Source organism: Tupaia chinensis, unplaced genomic scaffold, assembly GCF_000334495.1.
Source record: "Tupaia chinensis unplaced genomic scaffold, TupChi_1.0 Scaffold000031_1, whole genome shotgun sequence".
Lineage (NCBI taxonomy): Eukaryota > Metazoa > Chordata > Mammalia > Scandentia > Tupaiidae > Tupaia > Tupaia belangeri.
This window is the reverse complement of record NW_006159461.1, coordinates 2,033,776-2,046,592: the sequence shown is the minus strand read 5'-3', so window position 1 is coordinate 2,046,592 and position 12,817 is coordinate 2,033,776. Positions and strand designations below refer to the sequence as shown.

The 12,817-nt window shown below is 43.9% G+C and overlaps 1 protein-coding gene across 1 annotated transcript in view; it reads right to left on the bottom strand.

Annotated features, from left to right (window-relative positions):
• Window positions 1-12,817, bottom strand: part of PXDNL (peroxidasin like) — a 525,965-nt gene that overhangs the window by 200,842 nt on the left and 312,306 nt on the right. Inside the window, 1 exon segment of the mRNA XM_006140357.1 lies at window positions 3,370-3,441. Coding sequence (XP_006140419.1) covers window positions 3,370-3,441 — 72 coding nt within the window.

Below are 12,817 nucleotides of genomic sequence, written 5' to 3'. Positions count from 1 at the left end.
TGTATCACACAGTGGAGAACTAGCTGGTATGTATCACACAGTGGAGAACTAGCTGGTAGTGTATCACACAGTGGAGAACTAGCTGGTATGTATCACACAGTGGAGAACTAGCTGGTAGTGTATCACACAGTGGAGAACTAGCTGGTATGTATCACACAGCGGAGAACTAGCTGGTAGTGTATTACAGCTGAACTTGAGAACAGCTATGGAACTTGGGCAATTTATGCTTGTTTTATTCTTGCCAGGCTACAAGCTGATTTCATCATTTACAAGTAGCAACTGTAAAAAGGTTGCCGTTCATTTCCTAAACATATTTAAAAGGCTGGAAATCGCACCAGTAATCAGGGATCAAAAGATGTTATCTATTTTCCAAGCCAACTAGACTAGAATTAATTGTTTAACAGGCAAAACAAATCATGGAAAAGCAGAATTTTAAAACAAGGTGTGTAAATATTGAAATATCATTGCTGAAATGTGTTCCTAATTTTGTACAAATGGTGTCTAAAGATACAAATTAATGTGATTGCAGCATTTACTTCAGAGCGTGTCTATTATGGGTCCCAAATCAGATGTTGCTGGTACTCGGCTCTTTGTAGAACTGTTTGCTTTCACACAGGTTAATTTCTCTAAGCCTCAATCTCTTTATCTATAAACTGAGGAATTATTATAATAATGACAATTATTTATCTTCCAGAATATGATTCCCAAGACAGTAATAACTTACAGAATTATTTCAATGATACTGTTTGGCATTTTTTTCATTTTCTTCTTCCCAGTTTCCCTGAAATGAATCTTCAAAACAGTTCTGCAAAAAACTTCTTGGTTTCCACTTCTACAATCACTGATTGCTTTATTCTCACAGCAATCTAAAAAGCACTTCTTCCTGTACTAAAGAGTTCATATAATTATCGGCAGTCTTCTGTCAAAAATGCTTGGAAAAATCATCTTTTTAGCAGTTTCTACTGCAGAGAATTTAATACAGAGACCTCTTTCCTTCCTAGAGACAAAAAGACAAGTTATCAAAAAAGACAACTCACGAATAAGCTTTTCCCTAAACAGGCTCTAAGAAAAAGAGAGAGTCAATCTTCTGCTTGAGGTTTATATTAGTGTTTCGAGACAGATTCCCTGAAAATCCAGGATACTTCTGAGAAGTAGAGATAACTTTCTATTCAGTTCCTACTCCTTGAGAAAACTTGAGAAGACCCGGGCTTCAGAGACGTGCATAGCAAGCAAAGAAAAGGTTTTCCAGTCTGATCAACTCCATGCCACCCCATACCACGTTACAGAGAATCTGGCCACGATGTAGTGTGGAATATGTATTCTCCCCAAACCAAAAATCCAAGTGCATCTTCAGGAACCATGTGTGTCTTCTTTGGACACAGAATACCAAGGATGTTCTTGCTCCTGACGTGTTTTTTCATGTGTTGATAATACAGAGTCATTGAAGATTCCCAAAGAACCACGCAAATGATAAAGTGTTTCTTGATGTCAGTGTGCATGTAGAACATCAGAACATTTGCCATCTCACCGATCTGAAATGTGCAAATGACATTGGGGAAAAATGTCACGGTCTTCCATAATGTTTTCCAGTACCAATCATGATAAGCCAAGACGTTCAAGTTTTGTAATGTTTGACATACTCCAATGGAGACACTATTTCACATTTCTACTTGTACAACAAGCCCTAAACCAGCTTGAATATTTCACTCCGTGTGACAAGCATGGATTATTTTGCTGTGTAGTTATACATCTTCTTTCTTTCCAGAAAATAACAAAATACCGTATATTCAGCTAAAACAAAATCCACTTGTTAACACAAGACATACGAGGAGCTGAAGCAGCAGATACATTCATCTGATACAGAGAAAACGAAAGGAGGCTGTTCACGTGTCCCCTTGGCTTGCCATTATTCATTGAATAGAGCCTTATTGAAATACAACATTGAGGGGCCAGCAGGCAGTGTGGTAGTTAAGATGCTAGGCTCCCACATGACCACCTTGGTTAGAGTGATGACCTGGTGGCTTGCTTTCTCACCTCTCTCTCTCTCTCTCTCTCTCTTTCTCTCTCTTTCTCTCTCTCGTAAGGGCAGGGTAAATTTTAAAATAATAATAAATAAACATTAAATATATAATTCTTTAAAAATAATACATTCACCTGGAAAACCAAAGACATCTCAAAAGAGAGCATAATGCCTTTTCCAAAGTGAGCGCAGCTTAACCAGGCAAAAATCTGTCGGGACTACAGGAGGCTCCTCCTCCATCCACAGTGGCCTCTTTCTTCTCGCCAAGGGTAGCCACACTCGACTCCTACATATGACACATATTACTGCTATGTCTTGGAATCCCTACTAAGAATTAGTAAAACCATGCAATGCTCCATGTTTGGGCTCTTTTTCCTCAGCATATTCCAAGTTCCATTTGTGTTGCTGTGGAGTATCTTATTTATAAATATGCAATGCCTTGATTTTCTATTCCCTTGGAGTTGGAGACTTAGGTTAGTTTCCAGTGCAGAACAATCAAAAGAAAACCCTGCTGTGAATCCTTGAGAACACATACAAGGGGTCTTGGAAACATTCATGGGGAATGCGTATTATAAAAACACTGCATGGATTTAAAGAAAAATGTTTGCACCAAAATTAACTCGAACTTCAATTCCATTCTTCCACAGACATTCCGAAGCCCCCTCATCCTTGTACGCTTCTGTCGTGTGTATGTCTAGAGGGGGAACTGCTGGGTCACGGGGCAGTGGAGGCTCCCACTGCAATAGATTCTGCAGAAAATTTTAAAATCATTTCACTCACTCGTGACGTACCTATTCATCTGTTTCACCTTGTTTTTAATTGGATTATTCGTCTTTTCTTCATTGATTTTAATATAGACTGTCTTACAGTGGTAAGTGTGGGGTGTCCCCCCAAATTCATGTTAGAATTTGGTTGTATTATGAAGGTAGTAAGTCCACTCTTAATACCTTCATGGTGCTGAAAGGCGAAGCCTTTGGGAGTGATTAAATGGTGGGGTGAGAACCCTAAGACCGACTCCGGGTGGAGAGAAAGACACACGTGGCATAGACACGCATTCCTGTTCTCTCGAGATGAAATGTCTCAGGCTCACCAACAGGAAAACCCCTACCGCATGTGGCCCCTGGCCCTTGGACTCCAAACCATCAGCTAAATAAACCTCTAGTTTTATGAGGTTTATTTTCTGTTATTAGAAGTAAATTGGACTACAACACCTAACTCCGTCTTAGAGTGCCAAGGGACAGGCTCTGCTTCTTAAGCTTACAGCAAAATGTCCTGCTCTCCAGGGCAGGCGACGGGTCAGATAAACAGAATTTGTGAGGCGGATGCACAGGCTAAAGGGCAACACTTACAGCCGCTCCAGCTTCGGAAGGTCTCCGAAGGTGTCTGGCTGCAGCGCTTCCAGCTGGTTGAAATGGATATACCTGGAAGGCACAAGATCACATTGTTCACGCCTCGTGCTGGTGAGTACAATCAGACATTCGCAGAATTAGCAATAGCTGCAGCTGAAATTTAAATTTTGCTGACCCCAGCTATCATGCATCAGATACAAAATTGGAAATTCTGAAGCACATTCAGTCTCTTCTGCTCTTCCCAGCCCTGGGCATAAAAACCTGACATTGCAAAAGGGAACCAGAGGCCCAGCTAGAGGAGAGCTCCACGCGGCCCTGGCCTCAGAGAGCACCGTGAGCAGGAAGACACTCAGTGGTAGGTGCAGTTCCTCTTCTACTCATTAGGACCTTTGTGGTGGCCAGCAGTGGTGGCACAGTGGTGACATGGCACTTCTCAATGCCATCCCCACAGAGGAGGGTCCCGGGCTGCTTCCCCGGGCTTCCCTGAGCACACACGCACACATATGGACCCATGACCCTGGCTGCCCGAGGCTGGGGGGAACTGCGTGTGACTACCTGTCAGGATTGCCTGTTTCTCTGTCTCTGAAGAAATAAATAAACTTTAAAAATAAATCAAAACAGCTTTCGAAGTAAGGGAAGCTCCAGTAATAAAATCGTAATAATAAGATGCGGTTCAACACAACCACATGCTTATTCACATTTCAGGATCGGAGAACGTGGTCTGGAGGAGGCGAAGGGTGGCACATTCGCTGGAATGCGATGACTATGTGAAATAAATTAATAATGACACCCAGAGCAGATGAGGATTAACTGTCCCGGCTTAATCCCTTCAGAATTAGATTCTTTCAGTCGCCCCTGTCTTCTCAGTGTAGCTGATCCAGGAGGCATTTCCAAAGCAACCATTTCGGGAAGGCTTCTCTTGAAGCAGCACAGCTGGAGACAGAGGTGTGCCCTTCCCTCAGAAATCCGGGGTGACGGGGAGACACCAGCTTTCAAAGCGAAGTCTGCTAATCAACAGCAGGGGCCACGGGGCAAGGCTGCTGCTGCTAGAAAACCGGATCGTGCCTCCTGCCCCGGGCATCTGAGCGGAGCTCGGGAATCTCTGTGCACTTGGCAGTGACGGAGGCAGTCCAAGGCAGACTGCTCGCAGAAAGCCCCTGGGACACAAAGCCACCACAGGGAGGCACATGGGGATTCAGACTAAGCGTGCCCGAAGGGGGGCACAGGTAATGGCACTTGGCTACAACGGGCAGTTACGTGACTTGCTCTAAGGACACACCTTCGAAGGGGAAGCTTTACATCACACACGTCTGCGTAAACTACATCTCTTTAGTCTGCTTGGAAACGTTTTGAAATAAGGTAACAAAGATGTTCAAGGAAAAGGGACACTGGGACTCCATTCCTAGGTTTCTTCCTTATAAAATCACTATCTTCAGAAGAGCACTTTGGACACCTGACGAAAAACGATCATCACAACAGAACGAGGAGATGCAGTTGAAAGGGAAGGATGACTTGGAACTGCCGTAGATTGGATCTGAAGGCGGGGCTCCCCCACACCCCCACACCTCCTCGCTCTCTGAAAGTCTGCATCTTGGCTGGTGGTCCCAGCACTCTTCCGAAGGATGTGCTCATTGTAAAAGTGATAGCAGTGACACTGTGGTAAAAGCCTTAATATCTGCATGCAGTGACAAGGGCCTTGTTACTTCGGATTTCAAACACACAGACAGGGTTATAGTCCAGCTGCTCTCTGCAGAATCATTTCCTGCAACAATTCCCAGCACGTAATAAAGGTGGAAGAGCCTGGAAGAACTAAAGAAGATAGGTGAGGAGAGAGGTTGGGGGAAGACAGGGTACGAGAGGAGAGGGGGAGAGAGACACTGCAGTGACTGTGACCGTAGTGAAAACAGATTTGAAGGGTCTCTTGTACATTTTTCCCATGTGAAATGTTCTGCATTGCTGAATTCCAATTTCGTATTTTATATGAGAGGTCTTCAAAATGGCCATGGAGAATATGCATTATTAAAAACAATTATTCACGGCTTTCAAAAAATGTTTACATTAAAATAAACTCGTACTAACTTGTTACAAAGCGCCTGAACAGGATCTAGTGTGAGGCCCTAGAAAGTCTACAGCAGTCTCAGAAGAGCCCATCGGAGCAGCATGAATTCTATTAAGACCAGGGACCAGCAGGTGGCATGGTGGATAAGGGCGCTGGACTCCCACATGACCAACCACGGTTCGAGTCTCAGACCTGGTGGCCTGCTTTCTCACTTTCCCTCTCTCACTCTCTCTCTGTGTCTCTCTGGTCAAATTAAGAAATAATAATAATAATAATAAAATGAATGAATAAATACAATTAAATAAATAATTCTTTAAAAAAAAAAAAAAAGACAAGCAAAAACTAAGATCAAGTTTATGGCGAAGCTTGGGTGGAAGAACGGTGAAATCATGGATGCTTTCCAAAAAGTTTATGGGGACAATGCCCTCCCCAAATCCACAGCTTACAAATGAGTAACTTGTTTTAAGAAGAGATGAGGTGTTGTGGAAGATGACACCACAGTAGCACGCCATGCACATCAGCTCATGAGCCACATGCTAATCTTGCTTCTGCCCCAGCTGAAGAGGACCAACAATCTGCCTCAGAGATGACAGCCAACACCACAGGCACCTCCGTCCGGATCACCCAACTCTGACTGAAAAACCAGAGTTGAGCGAACTTTCTCCTCGATGGTTCCCAAAAGTGTCCTACTCAGGTCAGCCACAGACAGGAGCAGGGCACCTGTGTGTGAGAAACAGCCGCCCAGTGCCAAAGGGCGGACATGAGCACCTGAGGTCTGGTGGAGCAAGGCGCCTGTCTGCTGGCCCCTTCCTCCCAAACATGAAAATCCCCCGCCGGTCCCTCAGTGGCTGAGTACTGTGGGCCTACAATCTTCCCGATGTCCCCGAGTTCGTTATTCCCTTATGAGGCATTTCTTGTCTTATCCCCTCCCTTGTCTGACTGAAGAGTGCAGGCTCAGGACAAGCCCATGACAAAAAGGCCACCTGATGTTCTGAAGAAGGAGAAGAACCAGGACGTGAAAAGGAGCAAAGGGCTGGTGACCTGCTGCCATCTCGAGAAATTATTTCTCAGGGGCGGCCTGCTGTTTCGGGTTTTATTTGTTCAGGAACTTTCTGGGAATGTGTAGTTCCTGGGATTAACATATCTGTAATCTGGTTAAGCAACTTTTGTTAAGCTATTCCTGAAAGTGAATCAAGGTACTTTGTCACACAGTGGAAATTTAAACAAGTGGGATCAGGATCCTGGAACATTTCTTCAAAGAACTGTAACAGATGACATGTGGCTTTACCTTTATGATCCTGAGGACAAAGCACCATCGAAGCCATGGCTGCTAGGAGCTGGAATTGGTTCAGCCAAAACAAGAGCAAAGATCATGGCAACAGGTTTGGGGGATGCTCGAGGCATTTTACCTGTTGACTCTCTGGAGGGCCAAAGAACAATAACATATGCTTATTATGAGGGTGCTTGGGGAAAGTCAGCCAAAGTTTGATCAGAAAAATGCCTGGAGAAGCTTTAGCAGCGAGTCCTCTCCCACGACCACCCAGCTTCAGCCCCTTCCTCTCATCAGACCAGGGCAATTTTGCAACAATGTGCATGGGAAATCATTAGGCGTCCACTTCACAGTGCTTGCGGCTCCTTCTGATTTCTTTTTGTTTCCTAATGCTAAAAACTATCAAAAGACTCCCATTTTCCTTTAGTTAATAATAGAAAAAAGACTGCAATCACATAGTTAAATTCCCAGGACTCTCAGTTCTCAAGGAATGAACTAACAGCTGGTATAATTGCTTACAAAACCGTCTAGAATTCTATGGAGTTTATGTTGAGAAATAAAGTTCCTATTTGCATTATTGCCTTTAATTCCATTTTTTTCCATGACCTTCTTGAAGTTCCCTCCTAGGGTACACAATAATGTTGATGTAAATAGACACTTCATGATGGCTACGAGTAAGTGCCAGCGAGGACTTCAGAGGTTATGTAAGTAATGACAGGAACCACAACAAACGTTTGCGGCTCTAAGTGCTGTGCAAGCATTGCATTATTTTTAATCATGACAACTATACTGTGTTGTAGGTTCTATGCATGAAAACTCGGGGACGAAGATTCAGCTCCGGCAGATTTTTCTCTTAACAGGTAGACCTGAGTCTTCCTAGCCTCCAGCGCGGAGCAAGCAGACAGGCACAGCCTCGCTGAGTGAGTGCAGGGCACTCACAGACGACCTGCTGCGGCCTGATCTAAGGATCCCAGGGGGAACCTTCTCAGGTGTGGAAATGGATTCTCCAAAGAAGGAAGTGCTCGAGGTCACAGAAAAAAAATCAATGATGGATCTGAGCCACAAACCGGCAAAGCCCCCAGTCGCAAACAGTCCCGGAAGCGCCTTCTCGTTTGCCCCCATTAGTGCCTTTCCGTTTGAAGGTTGGACTTCGCTGGAGGAAGGCACCGCATTCCAGCCACGACCAACCTCACAGGCCACAGGAAGGGTCACCAGCCAGCTCTGGAGTGGAGCCAGCTTCACGCCAACACCCGCATTTTAAAGTGAACGTCAGCATGTGAAGCTACATGTTTTTCCTCCTTCATCTCTTTCTACACTTTTTCCTAACAATTTCTAATTAAAATTTTCGCCATACAGGAAGTTTCAGTTGGGCCTAGCCATTTTCCACTGGCCCTTCTCTTCCTGCCATCATCAGTCAAGCACCCGTGCCCCAGAGCTTGCTCAGGAATCCGGGCCACTAGAACTGGAGAGGGGATGGCTTTCTGTGGGAGGGCGTCAGCAAGGGCACCCCTCTGAGGCCGGAGCATAGAAACCACATAAGGGTTACCACGGCACTCCCAGTTTACCCAGTACCATAGCTACTGGGATCTTTAGGATGATGCACACGGTGTGTTTTAGAACATATAATGTGTACGCCAAGCAATTAAAACCATTGACAAACATTAATTTTTACATTTAGATGTTTACATACAGAAATTCATAAGAAATGCACTATCTGTTCTCCAGAATGTGCCTACCGCAACCTGCTCACCGCAGAGTCCTGTTCATTTCCCGTTCCAGGAAGGCTCCCCCACGATAAATCTCCCCAATTCCACTCTCCCAGGGGTGCCCTGCCCTCCGACGCTTTCTACTGGACTGCACTCTAATAGCCCAAGCACCTGGTATTCGAATCCACTACTAATGAAGGTGAAAAAAAGCACAAAGTAGACTTTCTTCCTTGCAGGGAAATTAGACAACCCAGAGAGTTCTACTTGATTATAGGGCAGCCATATTTAAGTTTTTTGTCCATATGAGTTGACAAATTCATTAACAAAATTTGCTTCAAAAAAATTTTTAGACCTTAAACCAATTCAAATGTTTTAAGGTAGGTCTGTTTGATGGTTAACCCAGTCAGATAGAGAGGAATTAGCTTTGCTCTCCACTCGCTTCTGAGCCTTGATAATATCCAGCGAGTCTATCCTCGCTTATAACCTTATTTTCACTAGGCTGTTGACAATCCTGACATTATTTTAGACATTTTTTGCAGGTAGATAAAAGTGAATAATCACTTAAAAGAATTTTAAATCTGTTCAAATCACTTCAAGCAATTTAGACACAAATGGCTCTGAAACTCTTTCATACAGAGAAGGCGTTTTTATTATCACCGTTAGGTTGTGTCTGTATTCACACGCAGCCTCTCTAGATAGTTCCCTCTATCCCCATGGCTTCAATTATCATCTCTGTGCAGAGGCTTACAGATTACATTTCCACCCCAGACTTGCCTCTAACGTCCAGATTCGCACCCCCAACAGCTTTCCTTTTTATTTATTTATTTTTTTAATTTGCTATTGGGCATGCGCTCACCAGAAAGAGACAGAAAGAGAGGAAAAGTGAGAAAGCACACCCCCCTTCTCCTGCTCCAGGAGATGGAAATGCCACAGTATCTTCTCTTTTATTCTCCTCTCAGGATTTTAGCAAATCAGGAAACTAGCATTGACACCCATTTCTCCCTTACCTCCTGCAGCCTATCCACCTGCCAAATTCTTCTAGTTTTGCCTTCTCAGTATCTCACTAATTTATAAGATCCTCCTTTTACCCACCACTTCCACACTAGAACAACTATACCCACGGGATCTACAATGTAAGAACTATCCAACTGGTCTCCTATATCCATTGGCTCTGCCCCTCTACAGAAATGTGCATGCCCAAAATCCCAAGAGGAAAAGGGATGGGGCATGATCCCTTTCCCTCTCTCTGTCTTTCTCTCTATCCCTTCCTGGTGAGGACATACCCCCCCTTACAAAAACCTTAAAAAGGAAAAAAAAGAACTTTAAATGACTTTCAATTTCTAGAAGAATAAAGATAGATTTTTTTAACAGAAGCCAAATCCCTGCCTTGTCTTGCCTGAAAATGTTTTCCAGCTTTCCTAAAACCCTGCCCCTCACCACCTCCACTCAGCCCTCCTGCTCCTGCGGTCTCATGCCTGCCATCCTCCTGCACACAGAGGTCCTGGCAAGATTGTCTTCTCGGCATGGTAACCCTTCCCTGTTGTGGTGCCTGGTGCTTCCAACTCCATTGCTGGACCTCAACTGTGTTCCATCTTCTGGAAAACTTTCCTTAACTCCTGTCAAAGTCCCCTGTTACAGGCTGTCACACACACACCATCCTTTAGCAAGTCTATATTTGTTTGAGTGATTACCTGATCCACGTCTCTTTCCTAACTAGGTGTAAGTTCTGTGAGGACAGGCCTCATGTTGGGTATAAGGACCTTTCCATATCCAAAGTTTCCTAGCACAAGGCTTGACAGACAGGTAGTCGCTACACAGGTGATCACCCGAAGACGACAGCAGACAGTGTTCTGCATGAACAGGGCCTCTGCATACATGAGGCTGAGGTGCTGAAGTCTTAGCATGTTTGTGGTATAAAACAAAAGATGAGTTGATGAATCCTAGTAGAAGCTTTCTGAATTATTATTGACTCAACATTCTATAAGAACATTTATATCCTTGGGAAAGAACACGCCACACTTTGACATCAGCCTGACATCTCTGAGATCTGTAAAATAGAGGCCCTTCAAAAAGTTCATGGAAAATGACTGTATATTATTAAAAATTTATATATGCATTGATTCACACCAAAATAGACTGGTACTTTAATTTCATTTTCCATTAACTTTTTGAAGTCTCTTCATAATGAATGTTTGTCTAACTGCATCTTCAAAAATCTTAGGAATTGCTAGACACTCATGAGTCTAGAGGACATCTAGCAAAGTCTTTCCAGAACTTCTCAAGTGATTTAAGATCACATGTTTTTGTGAGCGTGAAAAACATGTTGGTCAGCTCTTTCCTTATGGCGTTCACTTACACAACAACCAACATGAGGACAAAAATCTTCCTGCCCTCGGGGCCAGCAGATGGCATAAAGGTTACACCACTGGACTCCCATATAGTCAATTATAGTTTGAGTCCTGGACTCTTCAGCTTAAAACTCAGACCTGGTTGTGTGTATGCCCAAATCCCAAGAGGAGAATGGAGACAGGATTGTGGTGTGGTCATCTCCCCAGGGGGTGATTTCTCACTTTCTGTCTCTCTGTCTCTCTCTGACAAGTACATATATCGTATAGCAAAAATCTCCCTCAAACAGATTTTCTGCTCTTTAAAACATGCAGAGCAAACTACATGCTGGAGAACGACAACAAAAATAATAGAGAGTGAATGTTCTTGGGGTGGGAAGTAGCTGAATTGATTTAGCTTTCAGCATGGACTCATGAGTCATGTTAAAGCAGACCACTGTGCCTTGGGATCCCCTTGGCAGCCCGCGTTTCCATACGCAGAGGGGAAGTGCATTAGCTTTGCTCTCCACTCGCTTCTGAGCCTTGATAATATCCAGCGAGTCTATCCTCGCTTATAACCTTATTTTCACTAGGCTGTTGACAATCCTGACATTATTTTAGACATTTTTTGCAGGTAGATAAAAGTGAATAATCACTTAAAAGAATTTTAAATCTGTTCAAATCACTTCAAGCAATTTAGACACAAATGGCTCTGAAACTCTTTCATACAGAGAAGGCGTTTTTATTATCACCGTTAGGTTGTGTCTGTATTCACACGCAGCCTCTCTAGATAGTTCCCTCTATCCCCATGGCTTCAATTATCATCTCTGTGCAGAGGCTTACAGATTACATTTCCACCCCAGACTTGCCTCTAACGTCCAGATTCGCACCCCCAACAGCTTTCCTTTTTATTTATTTATTTTTTTAATTTGCTATTGGGCATGCGCTCACCAGAAAGAGACAGAAAGAGAGGAAAAGTGAGAAAGCACACCCCCCTTCTCCTGCTCCAGGAGATGGAAATGCCACAGTATCTTCTCTTTTATTCTCCTCTCAGGATTTTAGCAAATCAGGAAACTAGCATTGACACCCATTTCTCCCTTACCTCCTGCAGCCTATCCACCTGCCAAATTCTTCTAGTTTTGCCTTCTCAGTATCTCACTAATTTATAAGATCCTCCTTTTACCCACCACTTCCACACTAGAACAACTATACCCACGGGATCTACAATGTAAGAACTATCCAACTGGTCTCCTATATCCATTGGCTCTGCCCCTCTACAGAAATGTGCATGCCCAAAATCCCAAGAGGAAAAGGGATGGGGCATGATCCCTTTCCCTCTCTCTGTCTTTCTCTCTATCCCTTCCTGGTGAGGACATACCCCCCCTTACAAAAACCTTAAAAAGGAAAAAAAAGAACTTTAAATGACTTTCAATTTCTAGAAGAATAAAGATAGATTTTTTTAACAGAAGCCAAATCCCTGCCTTGTCTTGCCTGAAAATGTTTTCCAGCTTTCCTAAAACCCTGCCCCTCACCACCTCCACTCAGCCCTCCTGCTCCTGCGGTCTCATGCCTGCCATCCTCCTGCACACAGAGGTCCTGGCAAGATTGTCTTCTCGGCATGGTAACCCTTCCCTGTTGTGGTGCCTGGTGCTTCCAACTCCATTGCTGGACCTCAACTGTGTTCCATCTTCTGGAAAACTTTCCTTAACTCCTGTCAAAGTCCCCTGTTACAGGCTGTCACACACACACCATCCTTTAGCAAGTCTATATTTGTTTGAGTGATTACCTGATCCACGTCTCTTTCCTAACTAGGTGTAAGTTCTGTGAGGACAGGCCTCATGTTGGGTATAAGGACCTTTCCATATCCAAAGTTTCCTAGCACAAGGCTTGACAGACAGGTAGTCGCTACACAGGTGATCACCCGAAGACGACAGCAGACAGTGTTCTGCATGAACAGGGCCTCTGCATACATGAGGCTGAGGTGCTGAAGTCTTAGCATGTTTGTGGTATAAAACAAAAGATGAGTTGATGAATCCTAGTAGAAGCTTTCTGAATTATTATTGACTCAACATTCTATAAGAACATTTAT